The sequence below is a fragment of the Pagrus pagrus genome (assembly GCF_965226575.1).
Source record: "Pagrus pagrus genome assembly, chromosome: 1".
NCBI lineage: Eukaryota > Metazoa > Chordata > Actinopteri > Spariformes > Sparidae > Pagrus > Pagrus pagrus.
Window position 1 is genome coordinate 22886964 of NC_140185.1, and position 27686 is coordinate 22914649.

The 27686-nt window shown below is 40.1% G+C and overlaps 1 protein-coding gene across 1 annotated transcript in view; it reads right to left on the minus strand.

The window, feature by feature from the left end:
- Positions 1-2815: 2815 nt before the first annotated feature.
- galnt18b (UDP-N-acetyl-alpha-D-galactosamine:polypeptide N-acetylgalactosaminyltransferase 18b) overlaps positions 2816-27686 on the minus strand; it is an 80176-nt gene continuing 55305 nt past the window's right edge. The window contains exons 7-11 of the mRNA XM_084356253.1: positions 20036-20221; positions 17044-17181; positions 14086-14181; positions 8466-8630; positions 2816-3522 (exon numbers count right to left, since the gene is read on the minus strand). Coding sequence (XP_084212379.1) covers positions 3376-3522; positions 8466-8630; positions 14086-14181; positions 17044-17181; positions 20036-20221 — 732 coding nt within the window. The 3' untranslated portion in view covers positions 2816-3375. The remainder of the gene's footprint in view (positions 3523-8465; positions 8631-14085; positions 14182-17043; positions 17182-20035; positions 20222-27686) is intronic.

Genomic DNA, 27686 nt, shown 5'->3' on the forward strand with positions numbered 1-27686 from the left:
CAGAAACACAGGGAGAGAGTGAGGGGTGGGGGGTGACTTAGATTTTATTTTAAGGAAGAGTTAGATATTCAGTGTATATGGCTTTTTAGTTTTAAGAGTTGGATGAGAAGATCTATACCGCCCTCATATGTCTATGGTATACGGCTTAGCTTAGCTTAGCAAAAAAACTTGAAACAGGAGGAAACAGTCACTGTAAATACTTTTTCAATTACCCAGTGCATCTAAAATAATCACTGTACACAAAGAGGACCAAGAGACTAAGGCAATATGTTCTACAATATAGTTTTTCTGACAAACTGGGACTTTCTTGAGTTGAAAAATTATCTTTTAAATTGACAGATGTCAATGTGTAACTTGTGGCTCAATTCAAACCTGATCAAAAATGTTTTGTCTCTCGTCATTGACTACAATATACATTATTCCAAAGTAAGGTCCCATGGGGCTCACTGAAAAGGGCGTGACTTCACCTTTGTATTTAAAACCACTGTCTGCAATGGATACGCAAAGCAGATCTGGCATTTCGGCACAGTTACCACGGGTTATGTAGAGTTCAAAGTGTTTTGTAATGCAGCTTTTGCCCTTTCCAATGGCTTTGTCAGGAAAAGGAGCCACACTACATGTGGCGGTAGGTTTAGTTTTGATCATCAGATGGTTCTTACATTGGGTCCCAAAACTACATTACAAATACGTTTATCATAATTTAAAAATATTTTAAACCACATCTAATTTCATTTAATTATTGGCACTTTTGCTCCGTTTTACCCATTTTCAACTTATCCCATAACAATACTAATTATCAAATAGATGCATAGTAATTAAAAATACTTTATTTCCCTCTTAAACACCAAGTCTCTTGTCTTTATCCCTTGTTCTTACGATAAGTTTTTTATAAACTGATAACCTAAATGCTCGAGACAATTACACTGTAATTTAAGTACGGTGATCTAAAGCTTTGCTTGAGCTATATACATCTTTTCTACACTATAACCAAACAGCATCTTTATGACAAAAGCTCCAAAGTGACACAAAGCTCCTGCACTCAGCAAAGCAAAAACAATTAAAGCAATTTAACACAGACAACCACAAAACTGTTGGGACTCAAGGAGAAACATTCATGTTTCCCTCAAATAACTGCACAATGTCCTTTTGCTCCATGTTGTTACTACAAATTCCTGTTGCATACAGAAAGTTTTCAGATTGAAGAAGCACTCTCCTCCCTCTCTCCAGTGACAAATTGCTCATATGAATCCAGTTTTCACAGTAACAGCCGTAACCGCAGGAGATGAACCTGTTAAAAGTCAGCATTTAATTCCCACAGCACGTCAAATGACTGTAATTTTGAGTAAGCTGGATCTCAAAGGGAAGACCGACATATTATCACCCCGTCTTCATCAGAATCAGGCCAGCACTTTTCTGAGATGTTATATGACTTATGCTCACACAGCGCCGCAGCACTGTGGGATACAGTTGGATGTATCTGTTACTCCACATTTTCAGGGATTTTAATTCTCTGCAGTGTACTTTGTGCCAACCAGAAAGAAAAAACCTCTTTCAATTTATTTTGTGGAACAAGATGTGCTAAATCAACAGAGGTGATAAATGTATGTATGATGATAGAATATTAAGCAAATGTACATACGCAGATTCCCTATCGTCACTCATTTTAAAGCTGAAAGTGATGTTTGGAAAGTGCAGCAGTGAAATCAGGACACGGGGTCAAGTCAAAGAGGATGTAAGCAATGTGCTTGGGAATACTGTTTTGTTGACTTTCTTTCATTCAGAAGTTTGAGCGTGCAGAGGCGCTCTTATTGCATATATTAAGACGTGTTAGTGAGGGAGGTCCTTTTGATGAAAGTGGGTTTCCATGTATATTTAATGCCATGGTTTGCACAGCCCTGCGTGAATGTGGATGGTAATGAGAACTGGCACGTTGAAAACAGGCTGTGGCACTCGTCTCCTCCCCAGGTGCTCACAACAGTCGGAGCTGAAAGCAGCCCCGTTTCTCAGCTTCTGCCCCCCGCATTTGTCATTATAAACTAACAACATCACTCGCATGACTCTGGATTTTCTCCATGCTGTGTGTGTGCATGTACATTAGTGTGTATATTTTGATTAAATTCCCCTTTATAAAGGCCAAATCTATGGCGGCTCTGAGAGGTCAACACAATGCAGTGTGCTGAAGAAAACATGCGACTCCTGTTCTGCAGCATTTCTGTACTAACTTGACTTTACAGTGTTATGATGTTACATTTGTCAGGTGAAGATGTGTTCTACATTTATTTGCATTTTCTTTACTTACATGTGTTTTCTTAAGCCACAGTGCAGTGAACTCTTCGGGCAACCATAGCAGAAAATGCACACGTGCTAACACTATCAATTTTCGCTGGAGTCTCTCTATTCTCAGTCCTTTTTCTCGCTGAGCTCCCGTTTAGTAATTTCTCCCGTTAATCTCCAGACGTCTCAGTGATGCAGATCAAATGGGTATTTCTCAGTTTTTCTGCGGGAGAAATGTTGTGGATGTCTGATGTGCTTCACTTGTCACTGCGCTCGCTCAAGTTTTCATTGTCAAGCAATTGTCTTTTTGAATGTTATGTTTTATTCTGTACTCAGTACTCACTTGTAAATGAGGTCTCCATCTCAGTGAGACTTCCTGATGAAATAGAGTATTATAAATACTAAAGGAAACAGGTCTTCATTGTTGTATGTTGTGTATGTGTATGTTGTATGTTTTGTGAATTTATTTTACTCTGAGCTATGAATTGAAGACTAAAAAAGTCTTTAGCAACAAAAATGAAAGAAAGACACTCGCACTCCGTAGTTTACATGAGTTATTTTACTGTTACATATTACAAATAATTGGAAATATCAACACTTAGAAAATAATCTGTCATTTTTGGATTTAGTCCAACATTTTCCCACGACTATACAGCTGAATCGCATAATAAACCTACAAACCTGAGACACTAAATCAAAATAATTACAGCAGGGACAAGTTCAGAAAGCTTGCTACACAGTAGCAAATATGAACAGTACAAAAACATATTGGACCCATTACATCTTTGAAGTCAACAAAAATCTGACTGTACTGTATTTACCACAAAATATCTAAATATTCTACCTTTTCAAATCTGCAAAATATTCGCCAACTCTGGCTGATCCTGTAGGCAAAATAAAATGTTTAACATTTATGATGTGATGTCGACTGCATGTCAGAGGACATCGTGGTGCTCAAACTAACATTGTTCAAACGGGCACCACTTTTCTGTCGTATCCTTCCACACACACGCGCACTCACGCATATACATGTGCACACAAAAGAAACATCTCCATCCAGTCCGGTGTGCTATTCACTGCCATGTTCCTTTCAGCAGTTGATTATAAGGAGCTGCTAAACAGCACGTTTGTGATGAACCATTTCTGTCCGGTGCATTTCTGCAGAGCCAGTTGGTAGCCGAACTCATTGTCACTGCTCGCTACAAGCTCGAGGCATCTCTTTGATTTCCTGTTCTGAATGGATCCTCCCTGAAAAGATAAAAGCATGCTGGTTAAAATTGTGCCGGCCTCCAGAAGAACAATTTGTGCACACAATATATCTCGCCTCCTTTAAGCCCACACTGCTGTGGAAGGATAGGGATGTAAGCTGCTGAAGTGCCGCGAGCTCTGGGCGTTTTGGCTGATTCACACTACCGTCCTCACTGGGCCCACCAGATAGCATCAACATGGTTTCAAGGCAAAAACAACAATGCAATTGCCAGAGTAGTCATTAACTTTCTCCCTCGCCAGGCCAAGATTTGGAAGGAGTACACTGGATTAAAAACGCTGGGAAGTGGAAAACAATAGCGGACAACAACATCTGGAGCTGAAGTGGAAGAGAAACTGAAACAGAGAACCTCACATCAAGTTTCAGAGCCATTAAAATATTGTTTGAATCACTTCAAATACATTAAGGCTCCCTTCCACACATGGATTAAAGATATACGGTAAAAATCTCTAATGTGTCTGACATGGTTTTTGCAGAAAAAAGTATAATTACCACATTAAAACAGAGAACATTTACACTTTCAGCAATGAATGTGAAATCAGCCTTCCAGTGTCAGATTCAGTGCACAGCTCATTCTACACAGTGAAGCTTAAACATTCTGTCGGAACAAGAAGAAAAACACTCGTTTTTGACTGGAGGGGGACTTTAAATAAGTTAAGTCAATTATTTAATCGACTGGTGGGTGAGAAATATGCCTGGAGCAAGAGCAAAACCTTTAGTGCAAAAAGAAAGTAAGGTCCAACAATTCACAAACTTCTATATGACAGCTGTTGCTGTCACAGTCTGAACAGAGTGAGCACATCAGCTCAGCGAGAATATTCCAGCCTGTCCTGATGAAACCAGGCAGGATTTTCTCATTACACTGTCACGGCTGACCGACGGCAAGTGACTGTAGAGGAGGACTTCAACAGTCAATACGGTGAGTGGAGAGCTGCGAGGGGAGAGCTCTTTCCAACACTATAAGAGGAGTGCCGAGAGGGATGTGGGAGGAAGAAGACCTTAGGATTGGACAGGTTATACAGACTGCGAGCTTTATTATTCTTTCTGTACCTTCACAGGAGTTTGGCCTGGTCTGTGAGGTCCAAGAGACATTTCTTTTTATAGATAACAGATTGGTAATAACTGCTGAAAGTGGGCATTTATGGTCCACTATGTGAGCCAGCCCATAAATGCAGTGAATGGGGCAATCAGGGGCATTTTTCAACTGAACGGCATCAGCTACATAAAGCCAGATTTGATTCAGATCCGATATTTATTGAATCCCCTTTGTGGGTAAAGCAGCTTTCAGATGAGCTGTGAACAAGTGAACAGCAGAGATTATGAGATTATTATATTTTATGAACTGATAATATCTTCACCATTACCATGACAACTAAGTACCTCAATCTGCTGAGTAAGGCCACAAGTTGTGGTTGAAAGCTTTGAAACCCTTACAGAAAAAACACCATGTGGAAAAACATGTGATCACATGAGATTATGTGTCCATGTGATTTAGCACATGGGAAATTTAACATGTGATAAACTGTTACAATGCATGAAATATGTGGAACACAGGTGCTTTTGCACATGGGAAACGTGGTTTAGGAACATTTTCATGATAAAATATGTCAAGCCTGTGTACATTCCCATGTGAAACATATGGGATTACGTGTGAAACCTATGGGATTACATGTGAAACATATAGGATTACATGTGAAACATGAGATAACATATAAAACCCATGTATATCTCCATGTTGAAGCCATAAAAATGTCCATGTGAAAACTATGAGATTACTTGTGAAACCCATCAAACATCCTGTGTCTCGTAATGTGATTAACTGGGCCTCAATTTTAAACATGCTGGGAATTATTTTGTTACGATGCTGCTTGCAAGGTCAACACTGAACCTTCAAACTCAATCATTACCAGATCAACTGAGAAATTAATATTTTACAAAGAAGACTTTTTAGAAAAGGTTTTAAGTGTACAGCAGAAAGTCTGCGGCAGAAAACAGAGCTAGGAGACATTTTCAAAAACATATTAATAGAGAAATGTTTTGATGCAGACACAAGCTCCACTGCCCTTATTTTCTAAGACCGGAGAAATAAATGTGTTAAATCACCTGTGTGTGTGTGTTAAGCCCCATTCAGAGATGATGTTGATGTAAAATATGTGTTTTTAACTTTCGTGTAAGAAACCAGAATCAATAAATGTCAACCTTTAGGGAAAAACAAAAGTAATTTGTTTGTAGCCTGACCAAGATGCTCTTTCATCGATGGTGTAACATGTTGAGTGACCCACAGCAGCCTGTGTACTGTATGCTAATAAACTATTGACAAAACCAAGCAACATCTGACAGTCTTATGCTGCAACTTATTTTGAATACACCATGACTTTACAGGCTCGGACTGTGTAGTTCTGCAGCGGCTGCAGGAAATAGTTATTTCAGTTCAGTTGACAGGGACATTCAGAGGGAGGCACATGAGGTAAACACACAGTGCAAAGTGAAGGTGCATGCAGGTGCTCTAAAAACAGGAGGTTCGTGTTGGTTGTCCTGCTTATCAACACGGTCAGCAGTTGGAGCAAAAGCACTACTCCACACAGCCGCTTAAAAGTCATAGAAAATTTGAACATGGTTGCAGCTAAAAAGGTAATCTAACTAAACTGGAACACCTCTTCGGTCCCATGCATTTGCAATTCACAAAATCATTTCCAAAAGCTGTGGAAGCCTTTCTTGACATTACTCTATGGCTCCTAACTACAGAGCACAGCTTTAACCCATGAGCTTTGCTGCTATGTTGTATCTGTACTCTGAGTAATCCCTGCTTTGTGGAACATACGGTCCTCCACACATGTTTTTCCTTTATCCAAAATCATCTTTGTCAGTAGTCTCGCCTTTACCTCTGTGACTTCACGCTACGTCACCATGTGCATTATTTATGCCTCGCAGCTAGTTTGGCACGTAAGAATTGATTTAGCACAGCTGCTCTGTTGTTGTTAGCAGTGCTGGTTCAGGCATGTGTGAGCTGACCAATCAGAGGAGACTGGGTATTCGGTGGGGGGGTCTTAAAGAGACAGGAGCTAAAACAGAGTGCTTCAGACAGAGGGGGAAGACAGTGGTGCATCACTGGACAGTATGAGAAAAATGTTTGTAATTATATTTGAAATTATTGTCTTCTTCGGCTACTAAATGTGATGTCATGCCTTCAGGCTCGTCTCCAGTGAGCACAGAGAAACGTGCACTTTGAGCAAAGAATGTGAAAACAGCCTTCTTCTATCAAACAATGCACATACATCATTCATCACACTGAAGCTTAAACATTTAGCAGTTAACATTTAACAGCTTTGTAAGTCAACTTACTACACATCTGTATTTCGCTCCACAGATATCTCCACAGAGATCTGTTTTTCTGACATCCCGATTCTTAATCTTGCCTACAAAGCCCTGATTGGCTGACTGTTTCTCAAACTGCAGCAAAAAGCAGTTCATTAGCACAACCCCGGACCTATTTGAATCCCTGTACAAATCGAAGAGTGGGCGGTGATTCAGAAGCTTGGAACGAGGGCAAAGTAAAACCCAGAATCCCTGAAAATCTGGAACATAAACTGATAAAAGGAGCTGCTCTGAGTTTGACTCAGCCAAGTTATCTATACAGCGTCTTGGTGCTGCTTGTTAGAACACCCTCCGGGAGTCGGCTAATGAATGTATATGTGAGCATAAAGCATGTGGGAAGGTTGTTATTTGATTTAGGGTGCTTTGGTTTGTTAGGGTTTACATTATATTTACTATGCTATATACAGAACTGTAGGTATTTGTTAAAGAAAAATAAAAAGGAATCACCCACACACACACACACACACATACTGTACCCACAAACCACACGAGCAAAATAAACCATACCATACCGTCCCCGCCCACTGAACATATGTTTGCTTTTCTAATCAGAAAAATCAGCACCTGCCAACATATGACTAATACTTACATGCAAGCACACAGTTAATTTCTTTCACAAATCAGGGCTTATCTCAGTTACTTCTTCGTGGATAATTAGAGGTCTTTACAGAGGATAAGGGAGGTGAAGCAATTTTGCACATTTCACTGGGAAGAGATTAAGAACATCTCCAGTTAATCAGATTTTGTGCAGAACGGTGCAACATTTGAATTAAGATATAAAAAATTGAAACCTTCGCTCTCTCTTTCTTTAATTTGCAGAGTGCTCCGTTTCCCCAAGTCGCGACGGCTGCATCAAGGCAATCTCTCTCTCTGTTTGAGCTCGACACTTTGCACATGTGCAGTCAAAACTGTATCAATAATTGATGCCACATTTCAGAGACATGATACACTCCAGCCGGGCTGATATGTCCCAATCCTACTTCCTGAATTATACAGAGTTAACAAAAATAACCGCTTAAAGTTCAGTGTTAGGATATGTGGCGTTCGAGTGCGTGCGTACAAAACCTTGTAACACTGTAACACCAAGCAGACACACCTGAGGTGGCAGTGACAAAGTCAAAAGAATATTTTATATTGTTCATATAATATGTAATTATATCTGGAATTTTATACATATTTGGCTAAAAGAGGAACAAAACATATAATTAGAGCCACACTCACAGCACACAGACAACATTATGAGGTCTTTTGAGCTCAAATCAAAGCATGCAGTAAATCCAATTCACCCGCTGTCATTGGGCATTTTGCAAGGTGGCTGTTTGTTCTGTTAAAACACAGTGTAAGCACAGAGCCGCTGATAAAGAAAGACGATCATTAAAGACTCTTCTTGTCTAAATGAGTTTACAGGATTGAGGGAAGATAAAATCTACCTCCCACAGTTTTGATTTTCCCGTCACATTTAACGAATTACCTTCACTCAATGCTGAATATAAACAGATAACTGAATGTTTGTGTTTTCTGACAATGAGTGGGGGGGGGGCTTTGTCACCTGAGTGAAGAGCCAGTGGAGCTTCATGCGTTTGGCTGCGGCGTAGCTGCACTCGATGAGGCGCGGTCTGCTGTTCACATCCACCAGGCACTTGTTGTCGTCGTCGTCAACGGTGGGGCTGAGGAGGCCGATGTGGAGCTGCTGAGTACTGGTGTAGTACACATTCTGCAAGAAGCACCACACCCTGCTATGAACAACGTGTGCAGCCCTGTGCTGTACATTTACACTGCTGAGGTTGACATTTAGATAATGGCCCTTCCAGAGCTGTATGTGGCCATACAGGTGATAAACTATGCAGCAAATGAGGCTCGCTCCTGGGTTGTCTTTAGTTATGAAAGAGACATCTATTGAGCTGATTTACATACACTAAATATGCGTATTTATTCAGCTATCCTGAGTGAATGGAGGACAGGGAGGGACGAGGCAATGCACAGAAAAGAAGCTCATTATTAATTCAAGAATGGGGAGAAAACCCGAATAATTGTGCCCTCTCTGAAGGAATCCCTCCGACTGCTTTTTTCAAGTGCAGCTTTTTGCTCATATAAAGCTGACAAAAGCTGAAAATCACTTGCAGGAATAAAGCACGAGAAGCATGTTCTGTATTCAAAGAAGAAATGGGCTAAGTTGTACAAGCATGAGAGAGAAGAGAGAGAGAGAATATGTGACTTGTATTTACAGACAGGCAGACTTTAGTTTGGTGTCATGCACACTCGTGAAGATATAGCGATGGACTATTCAGAGCAAAATAAAAACATATGGATGAGAAAAATATATAAATAAAGAGAAAATAAAATAATATTTTTTAAGTATTCCAGGAGGCGACGCCAGGTTTCATAGGATTTGCAGGACCTCGCAGCCTGTGCTGAACTTTTTCTAATCTAATATAATATAAGACGTCCCTGATCCATTGTGTATGAGAAGGAGGGGTAGCATCTTTCCACTTCAGGAGGATTAAGTGAGGAGAAAGCAGCGTACAGAATGCTAAGAGGTCACACTGGAGTTTGCTCATCAGGGGAAACAATACTGTGATTTCTAACTTTGATAAATTACCTTGAAAGATATCGATATTTGATACCATCTTGGTTACAACAGGGATAAATTCAGATCACACATTCAACACTAAAGGCACTTTTTTTTGTTTTTTATAACAAGGCTAGTGTACTGTGTGTTAGGCACAACAGCATCTGCATTAATATACTGCTGACTGTCATGGTCCTGTCATTTTAGTTTCATTGTTTGTCTGTTTTCTAGGTTTTTGTGGTTTATTTTGCCCCTTTTTCCAGAGATGTTTTCCCTCCTGTTGTTCTCACCAGCCTGATTGTCCCTCCACACCTGTCTTGTATCTGTTTCATTAGTCCAGCCCTGTTTCCTGAGTTCCTCCCCTATCAGCTTTCCCTTCCACACCTGCAATTCATCTCACCTCATTAGCCGTTCCCTCCTTCCAGCGTTTCCACCCCACCAGCCCCTTCCCTGTTTCTGGTGTTTTTCCATTCATTTCCCTCACCTGTGTTTCTCCGCCTCGCTCCACCTGCACCTCATCCCCTCCTTAGTTTAGTTTGTATTTAAGCCTGTGTTGTTCCTCGCTCTTTGTTGGTTTATCTGTTCAGCTTCCCATCTTGTTCTGCTCTGTTCCAGTGGCTTTCGGTTTCACCTCCCAGTCGTGTCTTTCTGCCGTTTGAACCCTTCCCTTTTGATTTGATACTTTGCTTTTGGTTGGTACTTTGCTTGTCTTGGTTTGAACTGTGTTAGCATTCATATTTTGGGTTTTTTGGATATGGATTTCAGCAATCATTAAAACTCGCTGTTTGTTCCTCACCTACCGGCCTGTGTGTCATGCATTTGGGTCCAAGTCTGTGTATTCTCACACTGACAACACTTTGAAAAGTGGGAGGAGGTGGGCCTACAATATGTGGGCATGATGGTGTGTGTGTCAGCTCGCCATCAGAGAGTAGAGCGTGTGATAAAGTGCAGCTGGTACGTGTGTGTATTGATACTGCGGAGAATGAGCATTGAAACCGTCTCAATGCAATTGATTGTGTATTGATGTATCGATATTTATGGCAACACTAGTGCACACACAGTGACAAATATACTGTATATGATAATAAATGGTATATAAAATTGCTCATTTGTGCATCTTACCCAGGCATAAAGTAATACATCAATTCAGCACTGTACTTGTACATCACTTGACCAGACCCCTACTCCACTAATTTCAAAAGGTAATATTGTACTTTTTACTGCACTGCATTTTTTAAAGTTATATTTATAGCAATAAATATAAAATAAGATTATAAAACAGGTTAAATGAGTCGCTCCAATCTTGTTTGACTTGAGACTCCTTATAGAAAAACAAATGTCTAGTTCCAATGCAGTCGTTTCACCCTGAGACATTCCCCCCTACGCTTCTCACATGGTTTCATTTGCATATCTGTTTGAGGCCCAAAGAGATATCATTATCTAAAATCTGATTAAAAAAAGATTTAAAAAAATTTGAAACAATCAATGCAAATTTGTGTTCTGTCTTTCTACTTTCCTCCTCCATCAATCATCTCACAACCCCTCAGATATATACTGCATAAAATGATAAAAATGAGCTCCAACTCCTGAGAAACTTTCCTGCATGTACAGTGGAGTTTAGAGAGAGACCCACTGGGAAGGGGCAGGTCAGGGTTAAGGAGCGATCAGAGGTGCAGGTGTATATTTGGTTACTTATCTGTCTTTGTTACTGTCTTTAATGGCAGGGCTGTATAATGATTAAAATGCTGAAATGATGAAGATAAAAAATATTAATTTTATTTGCTATTATGTTCTTTTATTGTCCTGATATGTCTATACGTATGTTATGATCTGACCGTAGTTGACATGAACATGCAGATAGTGTAGAAAATAAATTGCAAACTAGCTCCACCTCGACCAACTACAACAGCAAAACGCAACATACACATCAGTATCACTAATCTACTTATGTCATATATAATTAATCCGTCAGAGTAGGAAGTAGGATCCTGAATACTTTTAATGCAGTATGTGTACATTGTGAATACTCTTTCCACCATCAGCAGTTTTAAACAAACAAGTCTGAAAAAACAGAATCGAGCAGGACACATTAATTAGTTTTCTGAATCCAAATGATGAGGAGGCCTAACAAGAGTCTGGGGGAATAAGATTCGTATCAGAGTAAAACTGGGAAGAAAAGCAGACATTTTTTAATAGAGACTGTCTGTAGATGTCAAAGACTGTTTCTGAATCAGCATCCCCATTTGCTGTGAAAGCACCCGCAGAGATTTTCTTTCTATTGAAAATAAAAAATCAGGGCCATATTTGCTTATTCTGCTGCTTGTCTTACTCTCACTCTTATCCTCTCACTTTAATCTTATTTGTCTGCAATCGCCCCAAACAGCCTCCTGCCTCCTTCACACCAGCCGTTACACAGTCTGACTAGTGTGATTTTTTTTTTTATTGTGTTGCTCATTTCTGGAGCAGCGCTGACTGCCAGGCCGTATGTGACTGTGGTTCTTATTGTTGCTGTGCTTAAGTCGGTGCGTTGTAATTCTGTTCGAGCTGAAGTGCTGCGCTGTATGTTTGCTGACAACATGCTCTTGTGAAGTCGGTCACGTGTTGTGGATTGTAAGCTTTGTCATTCCCCTTCTTTTCATGAGCGCCTGGGCAATTTTCTTTGAGGTCTTTAATATTTACCGCAGCACCTCGGACACAAAGTCTAGCTCTAGAAAAGTACAGTTGGAACGACTACATACAGCAAACAACAGTCTGTATGATTATAGAGGCAATCCAGGGACTAATTCCACTCGATGATGTAACACTGAAACATAAAAATAGAGCAGACTGGATTTGTCTTGCAGAGGAGATCCATAATCTCATTAGGAACGCGGCTGCTACTTCCATCCTTTGTTTGATATGCCTGGATTTACGAGAGATTTATGGCATATAACAGATTTATAATTAGCAAGTTAAAACTTTTCAGGGTCTCAGAACGGGCAGCAGGCATTGACTTGTGGGTTTTATAAGGAAAAAGTCTCAGTTTGATGTAAATATCAATACAGGCACAGTGTCTGAAACGTCCAATAAATTCACTTGATTTTAAGAGGATAATGCGAGGATCAAGCCTCGCTCTATGCGACAACTTTACAGCTGCCACGGCAAGGTTAAACAATCTGCTCAGACATAATGGGATGGAGGGATCGATAGGAGCTGGAAAAAGGCTGGAGAGAGTAAATGCTAATCAAGCTGTGCTAACATTTAAAATCACTTAAACACCCTGTTATTTGGGCTGAGATATATCCTCAACAAGGAGTGCAAAGATACAGACACTGACTGATGGGAAACACATAATACGCAAGCGGTTGAAACAGAGCTGATGTCTATAGGGCTGACTTAATCTTTAATCCTTGTTAGAGAACGTACCAACAGACTGTTTAACAGGTCAAATGTGTTGAAATATAAAGATTTAGTTGCCACATATAAAGCCAGAAATAGACTATTACATGAAAATACACAGAGGCTGTTTTCGATTCTTTCCCTTGAGAACGTGCAAAAAGTCATATCCTCTGGACTGTTGCAGAAAATCTGAATCGACTCCTGCATAAAGTCAAGTTTATACTCAAAACAAATACAGGGCAGTCAGTCACCAGAATAACCAACTGCCGTTAACCATTAGCTAGTTAGCTGTGCAGATAGCAGTCCGGACCAAGAGCCTGGAGGACCGGGGGAGTGTTCACACTACATCACTATGTCACACATTTGCATCATTTATTCCTAGTGGCTGGTAAGGCATGTGAGAATTGATCTAGCACAGCTTCTCTGCTTTTGCGATGCTGGCTCGGGTGTGTATGAGCTGACCAATCAGAGGAGACTGGGCATTTAGGGGGAGGGCCTTAAAGCGACAGGAGATATGACAGCAGTGTTAGCTGCAGCACTGGACAGTATGAGAAAACTGATGTATTTTAGCACTAAAGCATGTAAACCTATTCTAGTAGTAAACCAAAATAAAATTATGAATATGAAAATTAGCATAATATGTTTCCTTTAGGTTCAAATGACGAGAATCAGAGGAATGTGTATGGGGGTAAAAGTGTATTTTTGTTTTTGGGAATGATACACTGAAATGAGCAAAATAAACCGAATATCAGTTTGAACAAATATGAATATAAAATGTCTGTGTGATATTAAGAAAATAAACCTTTTGATATTAAACCCAAGACGGCTGCAGATAGAATCAAAGGTTCATGCGCAATCTAACTTTGTGTTTCGTCAATATTGCAGCATTTTATTCTGAGCTGGATTCATTGGGGACGTGTCAACCCTAAATGGAGTCGTATGAAAAATGGAGAAGAGTTTAATATGTATTTAAAAACATGGAGGACTGTTTCTGTAAAGGGCCAAAATATAAAACCGGTTTATGAGGTAAAGCTGCTGAGTTTGATCTGATCTGAAAGCAGAGAAAAGGTGGGTTATTTTTCTTTGAGATGGAACAGGTTTTATTGAGTAAGACATACCCAAGATGGAAATAACACAATGGGTGATATATTACATCTGGATATATATATATATATATATGTAGAGGGAGAGAGAGAGAGAGAGAGAGGGAGAGGGCGCTTACCTGAGGTGTCATCCCGTGACAGAGATACAGGATGGGCGTGTTGTCATTGTCGGGCCCCTGGTCCAGACACAGATCATTCTTCAGGGAGTTTTTTAGCTGACAGACAAAGAATAAACACACACATAAACACAAGTTATGAACTGTCAGGGGATCAAATCAGTATTTTGACAGAGTCTGCATGTACAAGCAGACACATATTATTCACATTCAGGTAAAAGTATGAAAAAGATTACGTTCACATGAACCTTTGATACCATGTGAGTCTGAGTTTCATGGTCTTTCACTTTGAGGATGCACACCCCGCCAGGTGGAGACCATTGTGATTTACAATTCAAGTCCACCCTTTGTATGCCACCCTTAATTCACCTCACCCATCTTGACAATTAGAGTTTTTGAGTCTTGAACTCTAGTTGTATCTTTTACTGCTGCTTATTTAGTCATAAATATGTAATGTTAGAAAGAGAGTGGAAATTTTCATGAGCTTAAAGACAAACTTTTAAATTAGTTAGAGGTTATTCATAAGTTCAGGGAGATGAAAGACGTTTGGGAAAACTGTGTTTTGAAAAATTAAAATTAAAGAATACAGACTTTGCTGCATTCTGTTTTAAAAGTGAAAATTCAACCACTGATGAGTTAAGACGAAAGACTATTTGTTACAGAATATCCTAAAAAGATGGTTGTAAAATGACGTATTTTGTTTCTTGTCATTTATATCCTTTACATGTTGAGTTTCAGACGGCCATTTCTCTTTTGTTCCATCTGCTATTGGCTTTTGAAAAACAAACTATAACCTCCATGATCTCTGGTAACAGTGCAGGTTATATGGATCTTGTGCTGTGTTTGCATATTATGTATTATACTGTACATATCTTACGTTTTGAAGTTTTACTCTACTTTTATAATTCTGTTGTAAATTTAAACAGTATTTTGCAAAAAAAGGCGACAAAGTCTTGTATGCCTAGTATTGATTGTTGATCTATAAATCAAATGAGTGATTTATGGTCTGTGTGTTTGATAAGGAAACAAAAAACAACCTTAGACACCACCCTGATCCAGTGAGGATAACTGAAAATGTTTGGCGAGGTGAATGAAACACCTCCCTCACCCCAATTTTAATATCATGAGGGAGGAGGATTGTGTACTTGGAGAGAGGTTTTGCAGCTTTTAAAAAAAAGTTGATGGGCTGCGAATAATAGTAAAAAAGAATTGCTGACCATGTGTGATGTCCAATCCACAGACGAAACCACCTACTGCCAAAACACAGTGAGAGCGAGGAAGCTGCATCTACCACCTGCTCTCTTCAACTCTGCAGTACATTATTTCTCCCACAGGGTAAAGAAACTATTATTATTATGAGTTTTGCTTGCTCTGGTGCTTGCTGTTAATATGACAATGTTTTCCACGAGATTACGTCAATTTGGACAGGTAGTTATAAAAGGAAAAAAGAGAGAAAGGAGAAAGATCAGCCGAGCTTATTCTCGGGGATTCACATAAACAGAATCTAAAAATTAAAGGATATTTGAGAAAATACAGTTGAAGCTGAGCGGCTGAATCATACGCTGAATCCTCTTAAATTCATCTTTTCTTTATAAAAATGCAAATCAGGAACATCACGCTTGATGAACATGACTCAGACTTTGAGGCCCAGAGGGTTATTCATGCGCATCATGACAAAGGTCTGCCTGATTGCGAGTTAGAAGCTGCGCCGCAGGGAGCTCCAGGATGGTGGTTTGTGTGTGTGTGTGTGTGTGTGTGTGTGTGTGTGTGTGTGTGTGTGTGTGTGTGTGTGTGTGGGGGGGGGTGAATTAGGTAAAGATTTGAGATCAGCAGAACAAAGCTAGGGATGATTCAGCTCCCCATTGGCTCAGGAGACGTCTACTTCTATCTGATAATCAGTAAATCCACATGGTCCCGTGCAGCAGCTCAAGTTGAGCTATTTCTAGTGGCGGAGAGTGGGAAAATAAAAAAATATGCGACAGTGACACCTGTGGGGACAACATTAGACATTTAGAGCATCTTCAGCTTCTGCTATGTGACGTATTTGTGAATGAAACGTAGGCGGAGTATAGTTACAAGAGGGATTTAAATCAAATCCCTGGGATTTGATTGTATTCGTCTAACGTGGGCATGGCTTAGCAAATAAAGAGCTGCAGAGGACAATAGGTCTCCACCTGCACCTCCCTCACCCACATTTTTATAACAGGAGGAGGAGGATGAGGGCGGACTGAATACATTAGACCTCGAGCATATTCTTTGGAAGTGTGAAGTAAGTTTTTTGCCAACAGAAATCAACACTCCCTCAAACCACCACGACTGACTGGCCCATCAAATGCGTATCGCAGATATCGAATAATGAGGTCGACTAACTCGCAGCAATGAACGTAATGAGGCCGGCCTGTTTCCTCGCTATACCCTTCCACCATTTGTCAAAAGCAAAAAAAAATAAAAAAATACATCATCTTCACAACACGGAGAGCAGTGCCATACTACTGCGGCCTGTGTGTCACTGTGTATTAGGGTGCATCGCAGTGATGTGAGGTGGGAGGACCGTGGAAATAAAGCTGTTTGAGAACAACTAGGAATGGGCAAATAGAAACACTGCCAGAATGCCCCGCTGGCTGTCAGTATTTCCTGGCGTCTCTGACTCATACAATTCTGCTGCAAAGCTCTTCTCTACATTTAAAGTAAGCTTTGGTTAATCTATATATTTATCTAATTTCCTCACGTTAAGCCAACAGGAAATATTTGTTCAGCAACTTCTGAAGTGAGAAGGAAAGAGTCAACATCTCTGCAGCGAACCCTCCTCTCTGTAAACTGTTTGTGTTCCTGACAGCAGCCATCCGGAGCCCAACACAAGGGATTAAAATGATTTGCTCAGGCAGGCTCTGGCCTTGTTTTGGCTTTTACAGACATTGAACTAAATTTGGGATGAAGAGGGAGGAGGTGGCGGCAGCTTACCACTCCGTATGCGATGGTGTCGCTGTACATCCTCATCTCAGGGTACATGTTGACCAGGTACCAACGGAAAGTTTTACACTGCAGCCTCTTCCTCAGAGCCTTCCTCTCAGAGATGTCGCCGATATCAATCCCTGAGTCCTGAGAGAGTGAGAGAGAAACACAGATTCAGACAAAGCTTAAAATTGATTAACAGAGGCTTGTGGAGAAGCAAATCAGATAATGGGCCATTGAGGACATTTGTGCAGCCATTTGTCATGTATTTGAAAAGCTTCTATGACGTTTTGATGTTTTTTCCTATTCTGACTTGAAAACCATCCACTATTCTAGCTGCCACATCACAGACACACACGCCAGACCAGTTTAATGTCGCCAGTGATGGATGTAACTGAGTACTCTACTGAACTGTGAGGTATTTTGAGCCATGTCAGGCACACATTAGAGACTTTGCCTTAATACACGTGTGGAGGGGATCTTTAAGTAATAGATCTGAGTACCGTCTCCACCACGGCATGTTACCACTCGCCCTATGCTGTCCACTGTATCTCATCTAATGTCACCGATGCCTCCATTTAATAACTCAAAAGGCTGAAGTGGGCGCAAATGTTGCTGACGGGGCTCTCCGCTGCTCAAAAACATCAAAAAGTGAACTCGGAGTTAATACGAACACTGGCACAGTGTTGATTTTCACACTCTCAGAGGTAAATTAACACTGACAATTTTGCTGTGTAGTTAATTCATGGGGCTAAAGCTGGGGCTAAATTTCATGCTTCTTGAGTACAGACTGTGTTAAACGCCTCATTATTGACTGAATGAATTGCCTGCAGATGTTCATCTATTCATAACGTGGATTTACATATTCAAACAGATTATGCAGGAGAAGAAAAAAAGCTTCAGCGAACAAACATTTGACTTCCCCTTTGAGGAATGCTACATTTAACCTCTGATGACATGGTGTGATTATTTATCTTAATTTATTGAATGCAGTGCAAGATGAAATAAACATCAATGTCGACTGAAAACAGCTGAAATATAACACTAATGCAACCGCTCGTAGCATAAACGGTTTGTGTCGTTGTTGACACTGCAAATGTTTTAATCAACATCTCAAACAATAAGCCTCAAGCGAAGAGATTGAAGAGAAACTGACTGCATTTCTCCTTTTTTCTCTGTACGTCATCTTTTATTTCTGAATCATTCATCATTTTGCTCCTACTGACAGCTGTAATCCCCAAAGTTTCTTTCATTCCTTGTAAAACTTTAACTTTATAAATGCTAATGTCGCAGTTTCGACTGTTTTATTGAGTAATGTTTAATATTTATTTATTCTGTGGCGCATATTTAATTCAGGCCAATCTGTAAGTGATAAGAAATAATTAAATCTGAGCCTTCTGGAGATGTCAGAGGCCTGATTCAACTAAACATCTGCGATGGGAGGACAGCAGCTGATAACAGATGACACTCAACCCCGTAACATTTCGATTAGGCGGCTGCAGAATGAAGCTGCCTGCTGGTCCTGTACTTTTGTGACCGTAACATCTGACTATCTCTATTAATATCTTTGTGTTTCTGCTTCATTCTTTCACGTCAGACTTGGACTTGTGTATGAATGCTCCCTGTGAATCATCACACAAATGGCTGCAACATTACAGGTAACTTTGAAAACTATAAATCGAGCTCTGACAAATGAATGAAGCTCGTCTGGTTGCCATGATGTTTCTATTAGGGATGAGACAAATAATCAATACTGCAGTCTACTCTGGTGTGGTCTATGGCGACATGTTCACATTTGAGGTGTTTTCTGCCCTTCCTGCCTCAACAGTTCTGTCAATTCAGCCTGTAGCAAGCTGACATATGTGACATTTGAAAACTAGGACACCTATACATACTGAGGATTTAGTTAAAGCATAGATGGTTTCATCTCAGCTGTATATAAAACTGAGAAAATGAAAGAACTTTAGGATGGATCTTGCAATTTCCTGCAATTTAAGTGGGATATTGTTGATCAGTTACACAGATTATCACACACAAACTCTTTTATGTCCATTTCAAGGTCATGGTTTGAGCACTGACAGCTAAGCTATTGTTAGTAAGACACGATCTGGATTTGTAAAGATTAACAGATCACTGATTTTTTCCCCTGACAACTGTCATTTACATTTTCAACTTCTTAAACTCAGGCAGGAGTATTTTACTGTATCAGCTTGACTGTATTTATTCATGAATTTATTCTTCACACCATCCAGTCCTCCTGGGGTTTCAAATGCCGATACTTAATGTTTACAATTAACATGACATTTTGTTGTATCGTATTCGTCACATGTGCATCTCCAATTGTGTTACATCGAGAAATCATTCCTGAAATCCCAGGTCTGTAACAATTAGTCAGATGTAATGTGTAGCTAACTACAAACAAAACTCATTACATCATAACAACGTTATGTGTTGAAAACTTGTATGTTGAAGCAAACATGTATGTAACGCTTTGATCCGACCCTCTCACTGAAGTTACATGATATTGCAGAAACAAGTGATAGAGACACCATTCACCCTATTACAAGACACTGCACCATCAACATGAAGCTGATATTTTAAGGTAAAACAGTTACATAATATTGCTGTAAGGAAATCATCGGCCTTGATGATCCAAATGGAAATCTAATTTCGATCTATTTTTGATTTGGAATCGAGATTTTGGCATCCTCAGTCTTGACATGTCCAAACATTAGTACATTTCCTCTCCAAGAAGAAACTGTTCAGAGCAGGTCCTCTACAGCTCAGTACTCTTCTATTAATAAAAACTGAAGGATGAAAATGTCATCAAACCTGAACATCTCTTTCTGGTTCCTGTCTGCATCTCTACTCTAACCCATCTAGAAAACATCATCTTAAAACATTATACAAAATAATCCCAATAAGCAGCTGAGTGTTTGATACTGGGTGGTTGTGCTTTTTAGCTTAATTTGTTTCAAACACTATTCACATGATCACTCACCTCCATGGGAATATTCCAGGCCATGTAGACGTGACTCTTAAACTCATCCATCCAAACTTCTGCAACTCTGAGGGCGTTTCGCCGCACATGAGACGTTAGGTCCTCGGTGTAGGGTTTATGAGCACGCTCTATGTGGGCGATGCGGGCACAGGGCAGCACCTCAACACTGCCGCCACACTGCCACACCTGGTTTATAAACACAGAGAAGAGAGAAAAAATGTCAGTTCGGTTGAAAATGTTTAGTTGTGGCCTGACAGAAACCAAAAGTTGTAACTATAAACCACAGTGCAACACTGTAGACCCTGCGTGTGATGTGAAGCTGAGCCTTCTGTCGAGCACTGAAAGTGTTTGAAGTCGAAAGTAATAGTAAAAACTTTCAGTAAAGCCCAATTCTTCATGGTGCCAGCCAGCTCAAATCTTATAAAATCTTATTATCTTATTCCACAATTAACTTGAAGCCAACTTGATCTAATTTTTCTGTGTCGTGCTCTGAACCCTAATTCTTTTCTTCAGCCTCTTTTTTGTGCTTTGTAAGTGCATGTATCACCGCTCTGTCGGTAAGACTTAAAAACAAACTGTTCTCCCTACAGTCAGTGCAGTGGGCCTCGATGGCATCATTTCCAGGCTGCTTAAAGCACGTTTTTGGCCACCAAGCAGAGGCCCTTCATCACCTCTGCAGCCTAGCGTATCCTTGACTGCGAGGAAGGAGTCTCCACGGTGGAAAACGTTAATGTCCCAGTGCCCAGGAGGAGAAGCCTGAGTCCTTGATGACTAAAAGCCAGTGGCACTAAGTCCTCAATAATGAAGACCTCTGGGAGGCTCAAGACCCCGGTGCAGGGATCTGTGCAAACGCTTCCCGACTGTGGTACCTCCACGACGGGAGATGATAACAGATTCGCTCACAAAGAATAAACGGATATTTATATATATATATCTCTGGATATATTCTTTCTGGATTATTTGTGTGCAGCATCATCACAGTCTGCAAGGATGAAAGAAACTGATGCTGTTATCTTTTTCATGTTGTGCAAATTTTACAATCACTGATTAACACCATCTCATTATAATGATCCTTTTCCATACTTTCCTCCATACACACACACATCTAGATAACATGTAATCATGCGTTTAAATTATCACCTCTGTGGTTATATTTATGTATGTTTACCAACTGGAATATGTAACTTTAACACACATCTTTAGTGACTCTGTAACGATTCTTTAAACCCGATACTGTGACTTTTGCACATTCCTGCACAAAACTGTATGTCTCTGTCATTCAAAGCTGCTGTAAGCGTTGTTGTTGTTTTAGCTAACTTCCTGTCTGTTTTGCAGTCAGTGATCCCCTCCCTCCTCTCTACGTCACCACACTTGCACCACTCCTTTTTTCTTGAGGCAGCTCTTTCTTTTCTTCAAGTGTATTCACTTGGCCTGTTTGGTAGTAAAGGCTGTCACCGGGAGCGCTGGAAAACTAGCTTTCCTTGTTCCGCCACAGCCGATGTAGGTAAGTGTAGGTAAGGTAAGGTAAGTGGCCAAACCTTGTAATTACAATGTCACATGATGCATGCATGATCCAAAAATACCTTTTTCCAAACGCTTACATTGGGAAAGAAGCAGCTCTTAAACCGTGGATATTTTTTATCGTGCTTCACAACCCCCATGAAATGACTAATTCGATCAATAGTTAAGTCATTCGGTCTAATAAAATTCGGAAAGTCGAGAAGAGCCACAAGATTAAATCATTTTACTTCTATTCATGTTAGCCGGCTTGGTCGGCGGCAGTATCCGGTGCACACGCTCTACGGGCCGCACAACGTGGAAGATCCAGGTAATTATATAGCCGGGAAGTCGAGCCATTTTGGCTTCATGCACCACTGAGCTAAAGCGGGACGGGATACCAGAAAATGTCTTTTCTCTTTTACTGCATGAGCAGGAGGAGGAGAGATATGGGTTGCTGACTAAACACTCTATAACAGCAGAACTGTTGGAATAAAGAGCTATTTAACACTTATTTAATAAAAACACTTACAGCAGCCTTAAATTCTTGTCATATTGCACATATTGTTTTCATTGCTTGTATAATATCTGTTCATATGTTATTGTCAGTGTTCTGTTTTCCACTGATGCTTCATTTACATTCATCTCCATTTAACATTTTCCTCATAATATGGTTATTATTATGCACCAGTATACTGAGGCCAATTCCTTGTATGTGAAAAACCTACTTGGCATTAAATCAAATTCTGACTCTGATTTATTTATAATCGTATTAACATTCTTTCCTGTATTATTTAATTACCCATTTCAACTAATGACATTTAAATGTATTTTGTCATTTCTTGATTAACGTTAATAAATCAAAAAGCATATGAAGTCACAAAAACTTTTTAAATAAATGTATGAGGCTAAAAGCTGGGAGGGAAATGAATATGAAAATGAATTAGGCCGCACAATGCCGCTGATTAGTATCAGAAGAATTTGAATGGTATCTCAAAGCAATTCAAAGACTCAACAGAAGCAGTGACGATGTGATTTTCTGTTTAAACGCTCACATTGAGGTCATCAAAGGAGACGTCACCACCAGAGCCTTTGGAGGATGCTCAGAAATCACTTAAATGTGCTGAGCTTCACATTACTCCGAGACACCCGGTGTTTCAGTATGAATAAGGCTGAAATCATCCCGCTGTGCTGTTATGCGAGGACCAAATAGCACAGCTGACATCCTTATAAAGGAAAATGTTTCATTTCCACCCAAAAAAACCTGCTGCCAAAGAACGTAAACAGCGTTTGATGCAGATGGCTATCATCGAGGATGAACAACAAACATCAGATGTGACAAACTGTAGATGTGATTGGGACACTGACGACAGGGAAACGCTCTATGGCCGCTGAAATGGCTGTCGAGCAGATGTGGCCGTGACCTGTTAGTGTGCTGTCACTGACGACTATTCAAGTCTTCCCAGTGTTTTTATGAGCAATTTTATTCATAAGAAAATCAAATTCAAAAGGTGGAGAGGTGTTTGTTTTGCAACAGCACAACTTGAACCTGTCGGAGGTCCCGACATTAGGATTTACAGCTGCTAATTAAATGAGCATTATGTACATCATGATTATACTCTGTACACACACACACATATCCAAGGTGCTGTGCTGTTAACAGGCCACAGCTCAAGGCTGAACATGTCTCTCTACAGACAGATTTTACTGGGAGGCAATCAATCAAATATCAATTTAACAATTCAGACTATTAAGCTTCCTGGAGAACATCTTCTATAATTCTTTCAATTTTTAGGACGGACATAGAATTGAGCTTTTCATCTCAGTGTGAATGGATGTTCTCCAAGTATTAATGATTGAAAGGTTCATGTCATTTAAACTCAATGCCTGGAGCGTTGTGCAGCTGCAGTGGTGTCCCTGCACCACACTGACACTCCAGATTCCTCACAGATATTCTTCATGTTACAGCAATTATGACAAAGAAGTCCGGTCAAGAGTCCAGTCGAGTCTGATGCAACCAAATGATGCTTGGTAACCGTTTGCTGTTTGATGTGGATGACTTAATTTGACTGATAATAACAGAATAACAGAATATTATCTGCTAATTATTTGGAAAATGAATTATCCATTTAAGTTATTATTCAAGCAAAGAGGCTTGGCTGGCAGCTTCAGGGGATTTTCTGCTTTCCTATGTTTCATATAATAGTAAATTGAATATCTTTGAGTCTTGGAATGCTGGTCGGACAGGACAGTCAACTAATAATAATAAGAAAACAAGATAAAGAGTCTACATCCATGCTTAGGCTCAAAGTTGCAGCTAAATGCTAATAGTAGTAGTAGGCTTGCTAATGTGCTCTCAGTGGGGTGATTGGGGAATGTAAAACATTTTTCAGGAATGTATTTGTAATTTTATACGGTGACTTAATGTTTAAATATTAATGTTTGCCTCTCTTCTTCCGGAGAGATGTGAGCTCACTACGTTACACAAGTGCTCTTAGCTTTGTTAGCCTAATAAATAAACGAAACAAATTCACAGAATGTCAAAAGGATTTTATATTCTTTCACCTGGTTTTTTTATTAATGAAAAAAAAAAATGTGCACCTGAATTCAAGTTTCTCGCCTTCAGACTAGCTTAGCCTAGCTTAATTGCCCTGTTAACTCATCTTAAATCACACCTCATTCAAACTGGACAGAAACAAAATTCAACCAACCAAAACCACCTTGGTCCGTCTTTCCATTGTTCCACAATCACCAACTCTGGTTTAGCTGAACGAAACCTTTAATGTACCGGGTAGGTATGAAAATATTATGGCTCTACTCACTTTTTTCCCTTACTGCCTCGCTCTGCTGTTGATGGCCTCTTTCTGCTGTTGGTTTTGGTTGTCTCTGTTTTTGAGACAGGCCATTAAATTAACAAAATATTCAAATATCAAATGGGCCAATCCTACTAGATGGAAAGATGGCAAGAAAAGGCATCACCACAGTTATTACAACTCATCCTGTGGTGTACATGTCATGGTGCCAGAGGAAAAGTCCCAGGATCACCAGGGTCATTAGGACCAGGGATATATATGTCAAATGTCGTGCCGATCCATTCAACAGTTGTTGAGATACTGACGTGTGGACCAAAGTGTTGAAATGACTTCAAATAATCAGCTGCAGGCTGTATTCCTCCAAACACAACTAAACACAATACTTATTCAAGATGTAAATGGCGCCCTAAAAACCCGGGACAAATGTTCCAGCACTTCCTTAAACACAATAAATAACAGCTTGTATTCTCTCTCCATTCTTCAGCGTCAACTTCCTTTCTGACAAGGAAACACATTTTTGCCTGTGTGACGCCCCCTGCAGTTAACTACTAATTGTCTGCTGCCTTTTTTCAAATTAATCACTATAGATGGGTAATTACTGTCAAGATAGAAGTCGGAGTCTTTCATTACCACGGAGGGCTGTATTGTTATTCCATTCAGGAGGGCTGTATTGTTATTCCATTCAAAATACACCGATTTGAAACAGTTGTATCCAGAAGTGCACTCCCCTCGAATGATCAAACCCACCATCTAATTTACATGGTGACTCATACAATGTGTTTTTCCTGTGCGGAGAAGAAGCGGAAAGCATCTGTGGCAACAAACACTGCACTTTACTCCAAGACGGTGGCTCCATCTTGATTGAGAGACTGCACGTCCACGCTCTCACAAATCTGTAAACTAGCTGTTAGGTTTAAAAAACGTTCTAACACAGTCCGTGTCATTTACGGGTGGTACCGTACTTCACTCTCGCTGCGGTACAAACAAATCAAATCACCACTCCACAACTTTTATGTCCACGTCTGAGTCTGCTTTGTCATTAAAAGTCAGGTCCTCACTCCACCCATCTGCCTGACTCCATCTCTGTCAGGACAGCACAACCATTCCCTCCCATTGTAAGCCTATAAGTCATCTCTTCAAGAAATACCTCACGTCTCCTCCTCCGGCTTGTATCACAGCCTCCTCTGCCATATCCTCTCGCAAATATGCTCCTGTCTGAATCTGATCTTCCTCGCTATCTACCTGTTCCTCCTCTAATTTCTTTTCGCCGAACTTTTCTGAAGCGTCCTCATATTACAAGAGTGTTTGCTTAGATCTATTATCAAGGCTCCATCAGCCTGAGCCTCGGCTAATTTTACTGCTGCCCTCATCATAATTTGCTTTGGATAAGAGCAAGAGCTAAATACCTTTAATGTACATGTAATGTGAGTGGAAGTGGTTCAATCATTTGTCCGTCTTCAGTGATGCTAGACAGATACCAGCGTCTAGTGGCTTAAACTGGATTTTGATGGGAGCACTGACAAGGTTATTTCAGTAAATCTTTGAGGATGTGAAGCATGGTAATGATGCAGCTTTATGGCGCAGCAATATGTCAAATAAAACTGGACAAAATACATTTTTAATGATTGAATTGTCAATCTATGTAATTATTCCTTGAACTTCTTGCAACCTCCGTTTTTGGCTATGGTTCGCTGCCTTTAAGTGCACCACCCAAAATCTAATTTTAGAGAGTCGAGCAGTCGCCCCCTGCAGACTTGAAACAGCGGCTGTGAAATTCTGCTTTTCTTCTTCTCTAAGAACGGCAGCAGCTTGAAGTCACGTCACAGTTACAACAGATTTCAAGACTTTCACAGTCAAAAAATATATATAAATAAAAGGGATGGAGATGTACGGAAAATGTCAGAAATCACTCATGCGGCATAAAACATGTCTCTGCTGCTCATTCAATGCTCAGTATTATCTACTGACAACTCTGGTATGCCATTTCCCTCCTCAGAGTTCTGTATTTGGAGCAGAAGCACGTTTCATGATAGAAACCATCACACAGCAGGTGTGTGAAGCTTTTGAATGCTCTCCGTGTTGAGGCAGTGTGCACGGGGAGAGCAGGACTTGATTATCGCCTTACTGAACAGACAAATTGTAAGATATCAACTGTGTGGGCTGCAAACGTTACCGAACAGTACTCACCATGTTTTAATTTCAAGGTGTAAGGGTTAGTGTGTCATTAGCTAACTACATTTTGTCTTGGAGGCTACTGTACCAGAGTTGAGGCTGATGTAAGCTCTATCATGCTCATTTTTGGATTTAACTACGACCAAGTAGCGACCTTGCAGCACAACAACAATGCTGCTAGTTCAGAAAAAATACACATGGGAGTGATTCGCCAGATACAAATAATTCTTCGATCCAGTTTGAATTGTGCCATGAATTACACACATGATGCTTGTCAAATTAATAGATATTCTTTTAATGGGAGAAAGTCGCAGTTGGTCATAAAACTAATGGAGTACAAGCCTATGAACGTACGTAATTAGAAAGACTACACACCCAACTTTAAGCTCACCAAAACCATGCGGTCCTTTATATTAGCTCACAAAACTGACCGACTCATTTCATACAACTGCAGTTTTCAAGAAGACTTGCTGTGATTTTCACTTTTTAAAATACTTTCTCCGTGCCGAGGTGACAGCCATGTTGGTGACGTATATGCGCTCACTGATTCAGAAAACGAAATAATATTTTATTACTTTTACGACAAACTGACTTTCTTGACTTGCAAAATGATCTTTTAAATTGACAAACATCACATGTGTAATTTAAGGCACAATTCAAACAGGAGCAGGAACTGATTTGTCTCTCGCCACTGACTGCTGTACACACTGGAAGGGGCGTGGCCTCTCTCTTATTAATAAGATAGGCTTCCATATTTATTACCTCAGGATATTTTTGCTAAATTATGAGCTGGTCACTACATGATAGGATTCCACACTTACTATTGCTGAGCTACAACGTGCTCCTCTTCATCTTGACATTATGTCATGGTATGAAATTACATATGCATTCTTTCCCTGTTTGCAATAAATCATAAGAGAGGTATACACTGCTTTCATTTCCTTTTCTGATGGAGCACCGTGGCATGTCTCAATCAGGCTGCTGAAAATAGTGGAAACACCAGAGGATTTAAAAAGATGATAAGGTCTCATTTCAAGCTGGGCGGGCTGCGATCTGGAGAACCATGAGTTCATGCATCAGTCATGCCATGAGTCATCTCAGCGAGCTGGAGGTAGGGATATGATGAGGTGCGGTGCATTTTCATGATAAACATCATTCCCCTTAATAAA